This window comes from Chanodichthys erythropterus, chromosome 1 (assembly GCF_024489055.1).
Source record: "Chanodichthys erythropterus isolate Z2021 chromosome 1, ASM2448905v1, whole genome shotgun sequence".
Lineage (NCBI taxonomy): Eukaryota > Metazoa > Chordata > Actinopteri > Cypriniformes > Xenocyprididae > Chanodichthys > Chanodichthys erythropterus.
The window spans coordinates 14,900,545-14,920,175 of NC_090221.1; the positions used below are offsets into that span (position 1 = coordinate 14,900,545).

Sequence of the window (19,631 nt, forward strand, 5' to 3'; positions counted from 1 at the left end):
TTATATAGTGATGGCCAATTTCAAAACACTGCTTCAGGAAGCATCGGAGCACAAATGAATCAGTGTGTCGAATCTGCTGTTCGGAGCGCCAAAGTCACGTAATTCATAACGCTCCGAAGCTTCCTGAAGCATTGTTTTAAAATCTGCCATCACTAAATAAGTCGTTATTTTGTTTTTTTGGCGCACCAAAAATATTGTTGTCGCTTTATAATATTAAAGGGATAGTTCACCCAAAAATGAAAATTTGATGTTTATCTGCTTACCCCCAGTGCATCCAAGATGTAGGTGACTTTGTTTCTTCAGTCGAACGCAAATTATGATTTTTAACTGCAACCGTTGCCGTCTGTCATTCAAATAATAGCAGTGATTGGGAACTTCAACTATAACAGTATATAAAACTTGCTTAGACAAATCCAAATTAAACCCTGCGGCTCGTGACGACACATTAATGTCCTAAGACACAAAACGATCGGTTTGTACGAGAAACCGAACATTATTTATATAATTTTTACCTCTAATACACCACTATGTCCAACTTCGTTCAGCTTCCTGTTAGTGAGGTCAAAAAACACGTTGTGATGACGGAAGTGATGTCTCGCCCATATACTTCAATGAGCGCGAGACATCACTTCCGTTGTCAGAGCGCGATCAGACCTCACTAGCCGGAAGCTGAACGCAGTTGGACATAGTGGCGTATTAGAGGTAAAAAATTATATAAATACTGTTCAGTTTCTCGCACAAACCGATCGTTTCGTGTCTTAGGACATCAATGTGCCGTCACGAGCCGCAGGGTTTAATTTGGATTTGTCTATGGAAGTTTTTTCGACTCTTATTGTTCAAGTTCCCAATCACTGCTATTATTTGACTGACAGACGGCAGCGGTTGCAGTTAAAAATCATAATTTGCGTTCGACTGAAGAAAAAAAGTCCTCTACATCTTGGATGCCCTGGGGGTAAGCAGATAAACATCGAATTTTCATTTTTGGGTGAACTATCCCTTTAATATTGAACCACTGTACTCACATGAACTGATTTAAATATGTTTTTAGTACCTTTATGGATCTTGAGAGAGGAAGTGTCATTGCTCCCTATGGAAGCCTCATGGAGCCATCGGAATTCAACTAAAATATTTTAATTTGGTTTCGAAGATTAACGAAGGTCTTACGGGTGTGGAACGGCATGAGGGTAAGTAATAAATTACGGAATTTTCATTTTTGGGTGAACTAACCCTTTAAGGGGATTTTGAAATAGCAGTTTGAAATCAACGTACCACTTTTAGAAAAAAAGTTATGTGACAATTTCCATGTGTGACTACTAGTCCCGGTATGATGGGACAGTCGTTTGGCCTTTGTTTTGATCAAATTATTGAGTAGCAGTAATTGTCTCTTCACATAGTGGCCATGGTTTGGGAACTTAACCATCATTGTGGTTTTAGCACTGAAAGGTTTATGGTCTCATGAGCTGCCTTCCTGATTATCAATGACATGCAAATGACAAATAATAATAGTAAAAATTTATTTTGATGGCTCCCTTTCACACATTCTGTTGACTGTAAGTAACGTTGCACCTACAGTGCATGTCAACTAACTCTCATTAGACTATTAGTAGACTTTCTGCTTAATATCTGCTAACACTTTATTTTGATGCTCCCCCAACAGACATTCTACTGACTGTATCTTTTCAAGTACATGTCAACAACCCTAAACCTACCTACTCTAATGAGAGTTAGTTGACATGTAGGTGCAATGTTACTTTTAGTCAACAAAAAGTCTAAAGGGTAATATCAAAATAAAGTGTAACTATAATAATAATTATAATGATAAACCCTCAAGCTACACACATAAACTAACACAGGACAGGTATTCCATTCAAAGAACAATATAAAACTAATTAAAAAATTAAAAAGTATTTTTAAATTCAGTATTATTTTTCATGTGACAGAAATGTTAATTTAGTTTAAAATGAATTTTAATATAAAAGTATATAAAGTCCTTCTGAAAGATTACTTTTTAAAGTATTTCCTTAAATGCATGCATGCATTTGAGCACTACTAACTTTAACTGTGACAAAAATAGCTATACATCCTGTGGAAACTTTAAATGTTGTTGCGGCAAGTGAGTTGTTTACTAAGAAACCCACTGAGGACGATGTAAGTCTTTGGAGATGAGTGGTCATGGGTAACTTAAGCGAAGATGTGGGTGACAGGAGGACAGGAGTGGTACAATCAAACCGCTTAAAATAACAAGTCTCATGATCTGCACAATACCTCTCACACGTATGAGCACAGATGCACTCCTGCACAGAGAGAAGCCCACTTAAAAAAACAAACATTCACACATGCAAGGATTCTTTAACACTGTACCCCAAACACAAGTTGAAATTAAAAACTTGCATGCATTCAATATCTTTAACACACACATTTAGTCCCAAGAGATACAAAATCTTGTTTTGCTGCTCTCTTATTAGTGTGTTTTGGAGTCAGAACTATTGACATTCATACAACAGGATGGAATTTACTACATTTTATTTATACTAGTGTTATGTTTATATATTATATTTATATATGAATGTTTATATTTCTCTCTTAGAAATGACTAATATTAATGGTCTGTCTTGATAAACTCAGGTCAGGCAAACGCACATTCAAAAAGTAGACATTGAAATACTTTAAACCAGGCGTTTCAGCAATGCACAGTGGTGGAGGCGGAGCCTAATTCAAGACTGATTTTTAACCCTCCCTCACGTAATCACAGATAAAGTCTATCTGTTCACATGTAGGAGGTGTATGCACAAAAAAAAAAAAAAAGAACGCTCTAAGCTCTACTGGAAGTGAATGGTATCCATATGGAAATGACTGAAATGTGTTTATTTATTTATTTAAATTTGTTTGAGGTCTGGGCAGTTTGACAGGTTACATGGCAAGGAAACATTCTTAATTCCTCATTTTATGGAAGAAAATGTAACATACTTAAATATTATTTCTGATTATGAAATTGGAACTCACTGTAAAAGTGTTACAAGTTCAAAAAGAAAGAATGGTAAAAAAAAAGTGGTTGCAAAGGAATATTTGAGTATGTCAAAAACTTGAAAAACAGTTTGCAACGCTGTCCTGTTCCAGAATACTAAATTAAAGCCATTGATGAGCGACTAATTCACCTACTTTTAAGTAGCCATATTTGGACCAGATGAATGAATGACCCTTTTTTTCTTCTGTTGGTCTTCAAATAACCCCACATGAAAACTTAGCAACAAAATGTAACCAGTGCTCACTGCAGAGTTTAGTCCACTTTATTCCAGTTTTCAGCTACAATGGAACACACAATCACCACACAATCATCAGAGCAGCAATCACACTTTTGCTGCACAACAACACCTTTATGCTGCTGTTGCTTTTATAGTGCAGAAAAAAATTCCATTCACTGCTACATCAGCTGCTGAGTGTGAAGAGTACAATAAAAAGTATTTGTGCTTGAATATCATCAATAAGCTTGAGTTTATCTCAAAATATCCTTTTAAATGTATTTTGATATTAGTCCTCCATGCCAGTTATAGTAGGACTTATAAAGGCTTATAATTTATTATCAATATATATATATATATATATATATATATATATATATATATATATATATATATATATATATATATATATATATATATATACATACATACACATAGTAGTCAACATTTGAAGTGGATCAAAAAAGTTAATCAAAGTTGTCCTACGACAAGAACGGGTATTGCATTTTTTAGGACAACTTTGATGAAAGGTTTTGATTTACTTCAAATGTATAGTGTATATTGACTTACTGAGATATAACCCATGTAATGACAAGCCTCTATACATAAAAACAGACCCATTGTTAGAAGACTGCATCTAAATGGGAAATGTTAAAATAGTTAAATTCGCCATTGAGAATTTTAAAATATTGTGGAGGGAAAATGAATAGATAGGACCAAGGTAAGTGATTAATAAAAATACACTTCATGATAAATAAACCACAGTGGAATAACAGATAAATAATACACTCTGTTTATTTATCTCATCATTTTACACCTTATACAGCACAACAGAGAAGCTCTCCTACTGAACATTTAAAGAATCAGATGTGTACACTAACAGTCTGCTGAGATTGTCCTCTCTTTCCTCCAGATTTATTTTTTTCCCGACTGAATCGCAAGGCTGCATATGACACATTCTCACCCTGAGAGGAAATATTTACCAATATTTAAAACTGACTTCTTGTTGGCTAATTTACCACATTTATAACATTTAAGCAAACAGTAACACTTTATTTTAATGCATGCTTGTTACACATTACATGTATTTACTATAGTAATAATTATACATTAGGCATAATTACATGTAACCCTAAACCAAGCCCTAATCCTACCCTAACCCTATAGTACATGTACTTAATTAATATTACTCAGTACTTATATATATAATTACATGGTAATAGGGACACATTAAAATAAAGTGTAACCAAGCAAACTATTACCAATGACCATTATTACATTCAAACATATTATTAATTTCCAGAAGCAACATGAAAGTAGAAAACTAACAGTAATTGGTTGAATACAGTTGTATTTTCCTAGTTTGACAACACTTAAAGTCCCCCAGAACAGAAGTGCTTGTACTTCTGCAAACTAAAACGTTTAAAAACACGATTAATACAGATAGCAAAATCATCCTCTTACCTGAGCATTTGACTGCCCTCTAACTCGGTTATCCTGTCCAGAGCCTTGCACTGTATGACAAAGATGCAGAAACAATTATAAGCATTTTCAAAGACAAATGCAAAAATAAAGAACTTCTAGACTTTGTTCACTTACTTAGACACTGTTCACACATACCTCTCCTAAATATGAAACCCATGAGAGCAAAGACTAGAACTCCACAAAGTCCTAAAGCACATGCCAACCCAATCACTGCTGGATAGAGCTTTTCTTCTGAAATGTCTTCTGAAATGTATGCAATTAATTTTTCTGGGTTTATTATGAATACATAAGAGATTGGTATAATACAAATTTCTGTCACAAAAGAATGAAAGCAATGCCATTTGTTTACCATTCTTGACTTGTTTTGTACTGTTTTCATAGCATTTTTGTTGACACTCCATGTAGTCATTCAGATGATCAGACGTTGAAATATTTGATGCAAAATGTTGTCGACCTACAATCAAACACTCAAAGGGTTTAAAAAATAAATATTTAAGTCTTTAACTCATTTTAGAAATGCATAAAAATCTATTTCTTATTTTGCAGATGTACATGATAACCACAAATAGACTAAATGAAATCAATATAATGCATACATTGTTTCTGAATTAAGTTTTACCTTTAGTTATCAGATGTGTTCCACTTCCAAACTCAATATACAATGTTCTTAATCCACAATAATACACTGCTTCATCTGACTGAGTGATGCTTGAAATTGTCAGATTAGAGTTGCTGCCCAATCTCTTGCCACAGAATCGATCACTTTTGAATTCATTGTAAAATATGGGTTCTGACAATTTAAAAAATACTGATATGACTCGTGGTTGTTGTCCAACTATTTGCTTATACCAATATATGTTCTCTCCATGGGCATAACACTGCAGAGTCACAGTGTTGCCAAGTGCCACAGCTATGACTTTATTTGGCTGATGAATACGATGATGTTGTGCAGAGCCTGAGAAAACTGATAATGTCCACAAGGTCAAGCCATGAAATGTCCACACTACTGTATATTCAATATAAAAATTATCAACAATATCTATGTAAATTCATCAGAAAAAAATCAACATTAATCTCAGCAATTTTAAATGAATATTATAAAATGCTTTAAATATGTTAAAAATTAAACATGACTTACATATTATGCAAAGAACAGCAACAAATGCCCAAGGCATCATTGTAAAATTACTATAACAATTTTTCTGCTGTCCATTTACTCAAACATTTCCTTATATACATCCTGGATATACCACACTGTTAACCACATTACCTACCATTGGTTGAGACACTAAAAGAAAAAAAAGATCTGTCCTCTTCACCACCTATAAAACAGAGGTCAAAGGACAGTTTTGTCTTTTTTTTCGGTTTTGGCTTACCCACAATGTTTGCAGACAATAAAATCAAAATCAATGCATTCATTTTCTTTATAGGTTACTTTTAATTTATTTCATTTTACTTTGCGGGCTGGCTGTGCAGAATTAGCTTGTAGCAATATTTCCTTATCAATCAGTCACGTTCAACTTTAAATCAGAACTTTTTGCTTTCCCGGGCCACTGTGAGCAGAATTGGAATCAGCAGTGTCCTACAGCTGCGTCCACCCTGCTGCTGGCTGCAGTTCTCCCGCTTGCTCATTGCTGAGGGCATCCCCTTGTGGCTTCCACTTCTGATCCTGCTGTTACAGCTACTGCCAGGCTCTCTAAGCATCAGGCGAAGCAGCTTGGGATGCGCGACCCAGAGATGGAGGGAATGGGTCTTCAGGAGATGGAGAACGCACCACTGCTTTTCCTGAAGGAGGGCTGGGTGGAGAATCTTTTTTTTAGTCAAATTTCTGTTCCGTTGCTGGCTTCATGGCCAGCATTACCCAAATTCACATTAAAGGGTTAGTTCACCCAAAAATGAAAAATCTGTCATTTATTACTTCCCCTCATGCCGTTCCACACTCGTAAGGCCTTCGTTAATCTTTGAAACACAAATTAAGATATTTTAGTTGAAATCGATGGCTCCGTGAGGCCTGCATAGGGAGCAATGACATTTCCTCTTTTAAGATCCATAAAGGTACTAAAAACATATTTAAATCAGTTCATGTGAGTACAGTGGTTTAATATTAATATTATAAAGCAACAAGAATAATTTTGGTGCACCAAAAAAACAAAATAACAACTTATATAGTGATGGCCGATTTCAAAACACTGCTTCAGGAAGCATCGGAGCATAATGAATCAGTTTGTCGAATCCGCAGTTCGGAGTGCAAAAGTCACGTGATTTCGCAACCTGGTTTCATTGTAGAGATGTACCCGCAGGCACGTTTTCGTGAGACACAAAATTACGTACCGATGCGTACGTCTCGCTGCAGTTTCTGACAGAAACGAACGCTAGAGGCCGGTAAAACGTCAATAGGCGCTTTTGTTCGTTTTCACACACGGTTTCGATGATGACCGGGGTCGGATTATGGATGAATAAAGACTCGTTTTCACGTCTCCTTGGGCAATATGATGTCACGGCTTCAAAACGCTTCTTACCGGAGCGCCCGATTTGTAAACAAACGTACTTTTGTACTTTCGCTTTTTTTGACCGCAACCAAGCTTGCTCGGTAGCTCAGCCGATATGGAGTTGGACTCATGACGAGGAGTCGACTCTCCCCCTGCCTGGGTACAAATCCCGTGAAAGGCGACTGACTGGTTCAAAAAAAAACAAAAAAAAAAAACAGAGATCTAAACGAGCTGAAAAACGGTACTATCGCGGATGCTTCTTACTTCACGTTTGCTTTTGTTAACGCTATCGGGTAGGTTTAGGCGTAGCGTCGGTGGGATGTTATTTTAAAACGAAACGGAGCACAAATGTCAAATCGAGAACTGTGGTGATTCGTCTAAAAAGCAACGTCATAAAAACATACCGCATTCACCCTATTATCTGCTCCGGCAAAAAAACAAAACAAAACAAAAATCAGTGGACATTTTGCAGTGAAACTGCAGCGATATGTACTCACCAGTGGCGTGCAGTGGCTCTCTGAAATGAGGAGGCACATTTTTTTTTTTATGAATCATTGTAAATTCATGTGCATTACTCTTAAAGTTGACAAATCTTCCTTGTTAAATGAACATTACTTTACAGTACATCAAAAAAAAAAGAAAAAAAAGAAACCAAATACAACTCTATTTTGTAATTTTACATTAACAATGTAATGTTCTATTTATCAAAACCAAGTCAATCTAATCAAGCATCAAGTGTTTTAAGCATGTCTACATTCATTCCAAAATAATAACTAAAGGCAATAATAATTTAAACAATGTATTTTATTTGTTTATTGCGGTTTTTCTTTTTAATTGTCAACCTAGAATATTTTGGATCATCAGTCATGCTCCAATAACACCATCTGTCACAGACACGAATTGCATTTTTAATTTCACCAAGCTGATTGCACTAAAAAACACAGCAGTAATCATGCTTTCAGTCCATTTCAAGTTTGATTTTGACGTAACATAAAGTAGTGATATATCTAACTGGGTGATCTGTTTACTTACTTTTTGATTAGTCTTCAGTCAAACATACGCACGGAACGCGCACGTCAACGAGAGGCGGGATTTATCGCCTTTATTTTTATTTTCTCATCCTATTTTTTTTGAGGAGGCACTGCCACCCTTGCCTACTCGGAGGAAACGCCCCTGGTACTCACTGGTATGTATTTCGCGACTCGAGAAAACGTGCCCACGAGTTTGTTTTCGTCATGAGACAAGGTTGCGATTTCAGCAGTTTGGCGGTTTGACACGCGATCCGAATCATGACTCGACACACTGATTCATTATGCTCCGAAGCTTCCTGAAGCATTGTTTTGAAATCGGCCATCACTAAATAAGTTATTTTGTTTTTTTGCTGCACCAAAAATATTCTCGTTGCTTTATAATATTAATATTGAACCACTGTACTCACATAAACTGATTTAGATGTGTTTTTAGGAAATGTCATCGCTTCCTATGCCGGCCTCACGGAGCCATCGGATTTCAACTAAAATATCTTTGTGTTCCAAAGATGAACGAAGGTCTTACAGGTGTGGAACGGCATGAGGGTAAGTAATAAATGACAGAATATTCATTATATTCTGTCATTATATTCTGTCAATATCATTCAGTGTTACTATCTCTGGGTGCCTAGAGGACACGTGTGCGACGCTATGCCATGCCACTCGTCACCTTCTATTGCCAACAGGCAGTGGCGTGCAGTTTGAGAATGTTATTCCTTCTCAGTCCCCCACAGGAACTGTGGAGCCAGGTAAGTGTTGCAATGACATTCGGTCCCCACGTCCTATCCTCACCTTGCACCCTCTTGGGACATCTCTTTGGTCTTATCAGCCTTACAGAAAGCACCCTTTGAGCTGCTACAACCAGTGGAGATTAGGATCCTGTCTCTTAAGACAGCGCTCCTGACTGCACTTGCTTCCGTTAAGAGGGTAGGGGACCTGCAAGCATTTTCGGTCGACGAATCGTGATGTGCCCTTTAAGACCTCAGACCAGCTCTTTGTCTGTTATGGAGGTCAGCAGAAGGGAAAGGCTGTCTCCAAGCAGAAGTGGAGGCCATTGTCTTGGCGTATCAAGCTCAGGACAAGCTGTGCCCTCTTGAGGTGAGAGCTCACAGTCATTTGTAAAGCTGCAGGCTGGGCAACACCTAACACATTTGTGAGGTTTTACAACCTCTGTGTAGAGCCTGTGTCCTCCTGTGTACTGGCTACAAGTAGCTAGTGCATGAGGGAACTTGCTCAGTGTCTTGCTTGCAACGCCATAACCCTCTAAGGATGGGATTCTAGTGCCTATCTTGCTCCCCAGGTGAGTAGGCAGCTTATGTGGGGTGCTGGAAAGGACAGAAATCCTGGCATTTTGGTAGGGATTCCAATTCATCAGTTCAGTTCTGATGCAACGTCGAACGTGACTGACTGATAGGGAACGTCTTGGTTAATAATGTAACCCCCGTCCCTGAAAGAGGGAATGTAGATGTTACACCCTGTTGCCACAATCTCTGTATCACCGCTGAACGGCTGGGACACCGTCTCGGCTCCTCAGTGCAAAACTTAAAGGTGCCCTAGAACTTTTTTTAAAAAGATGTAATATAAGTCTAAGGTGTCCCCTGAATGTGTCTGTGAAGTTTCAGCTCAAAATACCCCATAGATTTTTTTTTCATTCATTTTTTTAACTGCCTATTTTGGGGCTTTCGTAGACCACCACCGATTCAGGGCTACTGGCCCTTTAATTCTCGTGCTCCACGCCCACAGAGCTCGCGCTTGCCTTGAACAGTGCATAAACAAAGTTTACACAGCTAATATAACCCCCAAATGGATCTTTACAAAGTGTTCGTCATGCATGCGGCATGTATGCGTTGGATTATGTGAGTATTGTATACTGTTATATTGTTTACATTTAATTCTCAATAAATTTGAAGCCGTGATCCGTGGCTAACAGCTAATGCTACACTGTTGGAGAGATTTATAAAGAATGAAGTTGTGTTTATGAATTATACAGACTGCAAGTGTTTAATAATGAAAATAGCGACGGCTTTTGTCTCTGTGAATACAGTAAGAAACTATGGTAACTTTAACCACATTTAACAGTACATTAGCATCATGCTAACGAAACATTTAGAAAGACAATTTACAAATATCACTAAAAATATCATGATATCATGGATCATGTCAGTTATTATTGCTCCATCTGCCATTTTTCGCTATTGTTCTTGCTCGCTTACCTAGTCTGATGATTCGGCTGTACACAGATCCAGACGTTAATACTGCCTGCCCTTGTCTAATGGCTTTCATAATGTTGGGAACATGGGCTGGCATATGCAAATGTTGGGGCGTACACCCCGACTGTTACATAACAGTCGGTGTTATGTTGAGATTCGCCTGTTCTTCGGAGGTCTTTTAAACAAATGAGATTTATATAAGAACGAGGAAACAATGGAGTTTGAGATGGAGTTTTTTTTTTTTTACACCTTTTTTTACATTAGCCCAGTAGTCCTCAACCCTGAGTACACCCTGGCCCTAGCACTGCACATTTTAAATGTCTCCCTAATCAAACACACCTGATTCAACTCAACATCTTGTTAGTAAAGACTCCATTATGTGTGTTATGCATCAAAGATGACCTTATATTTTGAGCTGTTCATGTACATTATGCATTTCTATGGCACCACTATCAACGCCTAAATAAATATGTAGCGGTTAAGTGTAATAGTAGTTACATGGTACAAGAAGGAGCTCTCAGACAATGCCGCTGAAGGCTGTCTCAATTTGAAGGATCCTTGAAAGGCAGCCTTCGTTTTGTGTCCTTCATTCAGCTAATTTTGAAGGTGTATACTTCATGTCCTTTATGTCATCATCCCACATTACTTTTTTAATTCAGAATTAACAAAATTTAAATAATGGGCAAGTACATCAGAAAACCTTCAAACCTATGTTGATTTACCATGGTGATTTACCCTAAATCACCATGGTAAGCCTAAATAATTATTTATATTTAGATGTTGGGACAGATTTTGCAGGAAACTGCAAACTTTTGTCACTCGTCCATGTATGTTTACATCATATAAAAGAATATAAAGGAAAGAAGCAAGCTACATGTGACTACTTGTGATCTCCAAACATTTTTTTTTTGTATAACTTTATTTTACAGTACATGTAGTTAATTAAAAATACTTAAATGTATAAATACACTGTAACAACAGTGTAACAGTTTTTCATTTAATAAACATTTGCAATTCTCATAAAGTAAAAGTGATTTTTGGTAGTTGAATTTTACAATTGGAAGTTGACTTTCACATAGTTGACTTTCACAAATCTAGCAGTTATCTGCTATTTTACCATTAAATTGTGCTGTACAATTGTTGTGGTCTACGAAAATGTTTACAGGAAAAGGTTACAGGAAGTTACAGTGATGTCACAATAAGAAAACACAGAGGTGTACGGTATAATCTTGCAGCATAGTTTATCAAGGCAAGCCAATCAGTCAAAGACTGCGGAGAAGATGATGATTATTTGGATGTCTGTCATGCTTCTAAGTGAAATGTGTAAGTGCTGTAGCTAAATGAATTTTCTTTAATCTACAATGTTGTCACCTCCAATTTTCAGATAATTACTTAAATGCTATTTTATCCCTGCAGAGAATTTTTCTATTTACCTTAAACTTTTTTTCCCACTGTTTACGAGTATTTATTTGCCTTTTGAAAAAAATAAAATGTTAAGCACCTCATAAATTAATTCCATAGTTTATGTTTGTCTAAAAATACTTTTAATTTAAATTTAAGATGGAATACATGTTTTTATATGACATAACATGGTTTTCTGAAGTATGTTTTTTTTTTGTGTGTAAAATTTTCTCATACAGATTATAGATAACATTATTTTATTATTTAACCCCCACCCCCCACCCAATAGACTCAACACATTCGGAGGTGGTTTCTCAACCGGATCCAGTGATGATGGTCTCTGTTGGGGACAGTGTCACTCTGCGTTGCTTTTCTCTGATGGATCACAATGATCCAATTACTTGGTACAAGCAAACTGCTGGACACCAACCACAAGCAGTTGCAATGGTGCAGAAATTAGTCAAAGATCCTATTTTGTTCAACAATTTTGAATCCTCACGTTTTAGCATTGAGACAGACTCAGCAAGCAAATGTCATTTAAGAATTTCAAATGTCACTTCATCTGATGAAGCAATGTATTACTGTGGCTGGAGAAAGTATGAAACTTATTTTGCTGGAGGAACATATTTGGCTTTAAAAGGTTTGTGTTTTTATCCTTGAGTAGTAAATTGATTGAAGATTCAAATGTGATGTAGTCAACTTTTAAAATGCTATTTCTTACAACCATTATTTTAACAAATACATGTGGAAACTGTGAAATTCTGTGAGAGTCATAATTTGTTATATATGATTATTTGCAATATTATATTCTAAAATCATTAGAAAAATAAGACCTTTGTTTTAACATGTGACTGTATATAGTCCTCAGCATAAAATGTCTCCATGTCTGTTTAGGGTCACAAAACAACCAATATAAATCTGTGTCGGTTCTTCAGCATCCCGTATCAGAGCCGGTCCAGTCTGGAGACACAGTGACCCTGCTGTGTTCTGTGCTGTCTGAATACAACACAGCAGATATCAGAATGTTCTGGTTCAGATCTAAATCAGGAAAATCAGAAATCCTCTACACTTATAATCAGAGTAATTACTGTGAGACTGATTCTGCACAGAACTGCACGTTCAGTCTGTCCAAGAACATAGTCAGCCATATGGATGCTGGCACTTATTACTGTGCTGTGGTCACATGTGGAAAAATTCTGTTTGGGAATGGGACAAACATAAATATGGGTAAGTATTATTTTCTTCTCAGGCATTTTAAGATTTTGTAGGGAACTAAAACATTGTTTTTTCACCATAGTTGAGTTATTTCAGCATGTGCTTAAAATTCACAAAATATGGGAAATGTCTGTGTGTACAAAAAAGCAAAGGTTATATTTAAATGCATAATATTTTAAGTTTTTAAAATATCTAATATAACTGATTAATGTACATCTCCACATCACATACTACACAATGTGTTTTGTCTTACTGTCCTACAGTAAATCCAGTGGATCCTCTGGTGATTATCTTGGCTGTGTTATTGGGTGTTTGTGTGGTTGTGATCACTGTACAAGCTATTTTAAGTCATAAAAAAGAAAGATATTACTGCAACAAAGGTGAGCATTTTGATTTTTGTCTTTAAAAATGTATATTAAAATGACTATTAAAATACACTTTTATGAAGTGTTTTTCCCTGATATGACCTATTATAATCTTCGTTAAGGTTTTACCAGATGGTGCACTTTTTTTTTTTTTTTTAGTTTCCTGATAAAACTTTTTTTTTTTATGCCATAGGCTTCCATTTATATAATTATTTATAAAAGTATTATTTTTTTGTCTTTCAACCAGAAAAAGAGCTAAAAGACACTGAAAACGAACACCCCACCAGTCAGGTGTGCATCATAAATTAATTTTGATTTGTTTAATGTATTTAATAAATAAATTTAGTTACACTTTAAGGTTCCATTAGTTAATGTTGGTTAATGCATTACCTGACATTGAAAAATGAACAATACATTTGTTACAATAGGCATATTTATTCATATTTGTTTATGTTAAAGGACAAATGTTCATTGTTAGTTTATTGTTATGGTCCATTAAATAATATTAACAGATACAGCTTTGATTTGAATAATGTATTAGTAAATGTTGAGGTTATTAAGATTAATAAATGATTTAGAAGTATTTTTATAGTTAGTTCATGTTAACTAGGCTAATATAGTTAACTAATGTTAACAAATGGAACCTTTCTGTTACAGATAATTCATGCAATTATTTAATTTTGTACAAATTGTACACTTAAGATTAAAAATGTTACATACATATACATTTAACGTGATTTAGTATTTTAATTTAATTATAATTAGATGATTTTGTGATGCAGCCTATAGAATGCAGTTGGAATTTTTATCATATAAAGGCATCTTTACACAGCCGATTTATGGCTGTTCTGAAGCGGGTCTGTACCTGCTCAGAATTCAGTGTAAAGACGCAATGCCGTGTTAAAGAAGACCTAAAATACGCCGGGTCTGACCCACCTCAGCCCCTAGTATCAAAGGCGAGTCTGATACTGTTCTGGTTCAGTGTAAATGAACGCGAAATATAGCCGCTCTAAACTACGTCATTGCCATGACAACCAAAAGCATTCCAGTCAGCTCAGGCGGCGCGAGATTCAAGAAGCAAGAGACGAAACATATAACTTAGGGCAAATAATAAAAATAATGTCTTCCAACAAGGGGCATTGAAGTAAAAGAGTCCTGTGCTCACATCGTGAAGCAAACCACCAAAATAACAGCAGATAATCGTCGTGTGTCATCAATTGGCTTTCGCCGTTTCCTAGAGACTGTCGGATCAACGCGCTGCTACATTTCTCTCAGATAAGGTAAATGCTTAACACAATCGGCGTCACTTTGATTGTGTACTGTTATATTATATTCCAAAAATCATCTCCTTGAGGATCTCCCACACACGACGGTCTGTCTGGTGATCTGCTGCTGCCTGATACACGCAAAATGCTAGCATCATTTGTTGTTTCTGTCTCTTTGAAAAAAAAAAAAAAAATGTTCGACCTCTTTTAATCCTGTTGTGAACTACCCGGTGTAATAATGAATAATTTTTTTGTTGCATCGTTCAATTTTTATTATGACAAACATCAAAGCGTGAGATATAGCACGCAGTTCCTACTAACTTGTTACTTTAAATGTTCGTATTTTTTTTTATTTCGAGTTATATTTCATTGTTTATTATTTAATTTTTTTAAATTAATTTTGTTAAAACTGTTAACTTTGAAATAGTTCAAAGCATTGTTTCCCGCGATTTTAATTCCTGTGTAAATGCGTTTATGCCGCTTCAGAACAGCATTAAACGTTCTGTGTAAATGCACATTTTTGTGGTATTATGCCGCTTCAGAGTTGGTTTCTGTGCCGCTTTTTCTGTGTAAAGATGCCTTAATATGCCAAAGCAATATCACACAAGTAACGAGCACAATATCACGCAAGTGCTGTTTTGTTCCGAATAGCACGAGCGCAAATGTAATATTGATTTTATACAACAGTTCAATAAATAAGTTAATATTGTGATAGCCTATATTTTACACACTATATTGTCTGTTTTTTGCTAAATTTTGCCAACGTTTAAATATTACCTGTAAAGCTAGAGCAGAACTGTTGTGCGTCTCTGAGCAAACCGGTGCTTGGTTTCTGTATAAATCCGCGTTTTGAATGAACCAATCAGGTGAACCTATGATTCAGGGGCCCATTCATAAAAAAGAGAGCCATTTATTTCCTACCGGAATGAATCAGCCTTTTGAACGAATTGAATGAATCAATCAATGAATCAGTAGGCTTGTTCGAGTACACTGGCGCTGCGCAGACCGATCGGCGCATGATATCAAAAGGGTTAGTTCACCCAAAATGTCATTTATTACTCACCCTCATGCCAATCCCTACGGTGGCCCAGTAGCGCACAACACAGCGAAATTAAAAAAGCAAACATAAGTTCACAACACAACAAAATCGAGCCACAACACAACAGAATCGAGCCAGAATACAACAGAATCTAGCCACAACACAACGGAATTGAGCCACAACACAACGGAAATGCTCCCGACCACTCAGAGCTCAGTAAAATTAGTTTTCCTTGCCAATGTTCTAGAGTCGGCAGTAATATCAATAACACGATTAGTTTAAACAGTAACCACCGTATATCGACATGAAATATTAATTCAAAATCACCTACATGCAAAATAGCTTCATATTTATACTTGTGAATGATTTGATGCGTTACCACGGCGCATGATGAAGGGAACGTCTGCCAATCCCACCAAGTGGTTAAAACATATCATTTGTATTCATTAAAATCATTTTTAACATTTAAAAACAGACATATTCAAATTCCAAAGCTTGTCAGTCTTACCAACAGGAACTAACAACCTTTGGAATTTGAATATGTCTGTTTTTAAATGTTAAAAGTAATTTTAATGAATACAAATTATACGTTTTAACCACTTGGTGGATGTTCCCTTCATCATGCTCTGTATCGCGTCAAATCATTCACAAGTATAAATATGAAGCTATTGTGAACGTAGTTGATTTTTAATATCATGGCGACATACAATCCTTACATACTTAAAACTAATCATGGTATTGATATCTTTGCAAAACTGTCGACTTTATAGAACAGTGCAAGGAATAGTAATATTACCGAGCTCTGAGAGCCCCCAAGTGGTCGGGAGCATTTCCGTTGTGTTGTGGCTCGATTTCGTTGTGTTGTGGCTTGATTCCGTTGTGTTGTGAACTTATGTTTGCTTTTTTAATTTCGTTGTGTTGTGCACTACTGGGCCACTGTACATTCCACACCCATAAGACCTTCGTTAATCTTCGCAAATTAAACGCAAATTAAGATATTTTGAAATCTGCTATTACTATATAAGTCGCGATTTAGTTTTTTGGCGCACCAAAAATATTGCCGTCGCATTATAATATTAATATTGAACCACTGCATTCACATGAACTGATTTAAATATGTTTTTAGTACATTAATGGATCTTGAGAGAGGAAAATGTAATTGCTGGCTATGCAGGCCTCACAGAGCCATCGGATTTCAACTAAAATATCTTAATTTGTGTTCCGAAGATGAACGAAGGTCTTACAGCTGTAGAACGGCATGAGGGTGAGTAATAAATTACATTGTTTTCATTTTGGGTGAACTAACCCTTCAAAGTACTGCAAGAGCGATTGGAGAGCAAACTATTCTTTTGAATCGCTCTTGCGGCACTTTGATGGCATACGCCGATCTGTCTGCGCAGTGCCGAACTTACTCACTTAGACATTTACCGCCACCTACTGGGAGTTTTCTTATTAGAGTATTATTTTTTCATATTTTGGAGATAGTTTTACCCAAAAATGATTTATTTAATGTTTATTTCCATTTACTCACCTTCATGTAGTTTCAAACCTGTATGACTTTCTTTCTGTTGCGGAACATAAAAGAAGATATTTCGAACAATGTTGGTAACCAAACTGCTTTGGTCTGTAAATGTATCTAAATACAGATTCAGATGCAACTCTCTGCCAAAGAAATCATGCCATATATTATATATATATATATATATATATATATATATATATATATATATATATATATATATATATATATATATATACTTGGCTATTTTGAAACTACATTTACAAATTATTTAAGAGATTTAATTTTCTTATATTTATATCTCATCTTCTTTAAAAAAGCATCTGCAAAATGAATAAATGTCTATTTTCTTTTAACTGTGTCTTTCATTCTATCATATATGACTCTCACAGGAGGACCATGATGCAGTGGAACTGAATTATGCTGCATTGCATTTTAAGGAGGGAAAAAACAGAAGAGTGCGAAGGAAGGGGGAAACACCTCAAGACAGTGTGTACAACCAAATCAATGACCTTACTGACCATAGTAGTTGAGTAAAAAATATGTAACATCTTTTAGACAGCAAATTTAACTTGTGCTACACTTGCTTTTATTGTAATTCATGAATTAACTTGCAGAGTATGCAGCATTACTGCATCTAATTTTGTAAAGTTTTGTACACACAACCTGTTTAAATTCACACAACTGTTATAATTAAAACTTCATATTTTTATTTCCCCCCAAAATCCATATTGCAGTACTATTATGAATACTACTATTATTATTACAAAGTTGACAAGTAGATTCTATATTTGTAGATTTTACTGAACAAGCAACGTTAAAAAATGTCAAAGCATATACAGTACTTATACAGTGATTAAAGTGAAAATGTAATATTAAAAAATGGCCGATTTTCTCTCTCTCTCTCTTCTCTCTCCAGGATGTTTAATTTAAGAATGATTGTCTTTTATTGGGCATCACTGTCCCCTCAGGCTTTGATCTTGATTAGCATCAAAAACTAGATGAATGACTCTGTTTAAAAAAAAAAAAAAAAAAAAAAAAAATGTTAGCGCAAGTTAGGAATTATTGTTTTATTGGCCACATTTTCAAATATGTTAAAATGAAAGCTTTCAGTCTGGTGTGATTATAAATGATTTTACAGTGATTTAAAAAAAATAGTATGTAAGCAGCAGTTTTTGTGATGTAAATGACAAGCTTATCTGAAACATTGTTTCTAGCAATTAGAACATTTTTGTATTTTGAAAAAGTCTTTAGAATTAACATTTTTAAAAAAGTACTTTACCTTTGCATCAGGAATTTTAATATGGACGGACATGTGGTTGCTATAAGGCCGGCTGGGAATGGAAGGAACTGGAGATAACACTATAAATAGATAAAGATATAAATGAAATGTTTGTTTAACAGTGATTAAGGACTGCCTTTTTTACCTGTTATAAATAAACAGTTAGTTAAAACACTTACCTTTCAGGTTTTATGATTATGTCTATTTTGAAAGGTCATTACTTGAAAGCATTACTTGTAGTTTTACTGTAAGCATCATGCTTAATCAAATGACATTACTCTTTCTGAGTGCCAAACGATGTCTAATATGCATAACTTTTTTTTTTTACTAGCTTTTTACTTAATTTTTATTTTTGCTGTTCATGCATCAAAATACGGTCTATTTACAGATGTAATATTTGAGGTTATAAGAGTACAGAAGAGTATTGAAAAGACGTGTAATGTATAATACAAAATATTGCAGTACAGACCCTTTTCTTGTCTAACCCTGAGGCAGAGATATACGATCCACACAGCACATATTCCAATAATGTTACACTGAAAGATAACAACTGTGATCCAAATCTCTATTGGATTTAAAGCTGAAAAATAAACAGAACAGTGCAATTATGATTATTATTAATTTTATGACAAAAAAAAATCTCTCTTACATGCACACTGAACAACTTAAGCAATATAAATATAGATTTTGTTTTCATTTTAATCAGTTTACAAGTTCAGTAGTACAAACACTACTACAAACACAATTGTTTAAACATTAGAAATAATTTAATTTCAGCTCAAGAACAAGAACTCACCTGTAGAGTTAAAGGATGATACATTTAACGCCAAAAATACTCCATTTCCAAACTCAATATCAAAGAAAATCTCCACTCCACAGTAATAGACCCCCTCGTCCCAATGACTAATGTTAACAATACTAAGAGAAAGTCTTTTCTTTGATCTGCTGATATTGAAGCGTGTGTCTGTATACCCTTTATAAAAAATGGGATCAGCAACTGCTCTTGCCATAACGACAGCACATGGCTGCTGGTTCTTGATTTGCTTGTACCAAAACATGTCATAGATGGTGTAGTTTTCAGTGAAAAAGCATTG

At 35.4% G+C, this 19,631-nt stretch overlaps 2 protein-coding genes across 2 annotated transcripts; one reads left to right on the forward strand and one right to left on the reverse strand.

The window, feature by feature from the left end:
• Positions 1-4,083: 4,083 nt before the first annotated feature.
• On the reverse strand, positions 4,084-5,902 carry nitr14b (novel immune-type receptor 14b). The gene is given in 6 exon segments (XM_067401139.1): positions 4,084-4,180; positions 4,182-4,204; positions 4,704-4,753; positions 4,860-4,967; positions 5,344-5,679; positions 5,863-5,902. Coding segments are annotated over 6 exon segments (654 nt in total).
• A 5,829-nt stretch (positions 5,903-11,731) lies between these two features.
• On the forward strand, positions 11,732-17,929 carry nitr13 (novel immune-type receptor 13). The gene is made up of 6 exons (XM_067381035.1): positions 11,732-11,774; positions 12,142-12,492; positions 12,747-13,079; positions 13,331-13,447; positions 13,686-13,723; positions 17,651-17,929. Exons 1-6 carry the CDS (start codon positions 11,732-11,734, stop codon positions 17,786-17,788), a joined length of 1,020 nt encoding a protein of 339 aa, XP_067237136.1. The 3' UTR covers positions 17,789-17,929.
• The last annotated feature ends 1,702 nt before the right edge of the window (positions 17,930-19,631 follow it).

What these genes read in the sequence shown, in the direction of transcription:
- nitr13 (XM_067381035.1), top strand. Translation starts at nt 11,732, where the DNA reads ATGATGATTATTTGGATGTCTGTCATGCTTCTAAGTGAAATGT. An exon ending in TGGGACAAACATAAATATGG is followed by an intron (nt 13,080 to 13,330) that starts GTAAGTATTATT and finishes ACTGTCCTACAG; the next exon opens with TAAATCCAGTGGATCCTCTG. An exon ending in AAGATATTACTGCAACAAAG is followed by an intron (nt 13,448 to 13,685) that starts GTGAGCATTTTG and finishes AACCAGAAAAAG; the next exon opens with AGCTAAAAGACACTGAAAAC.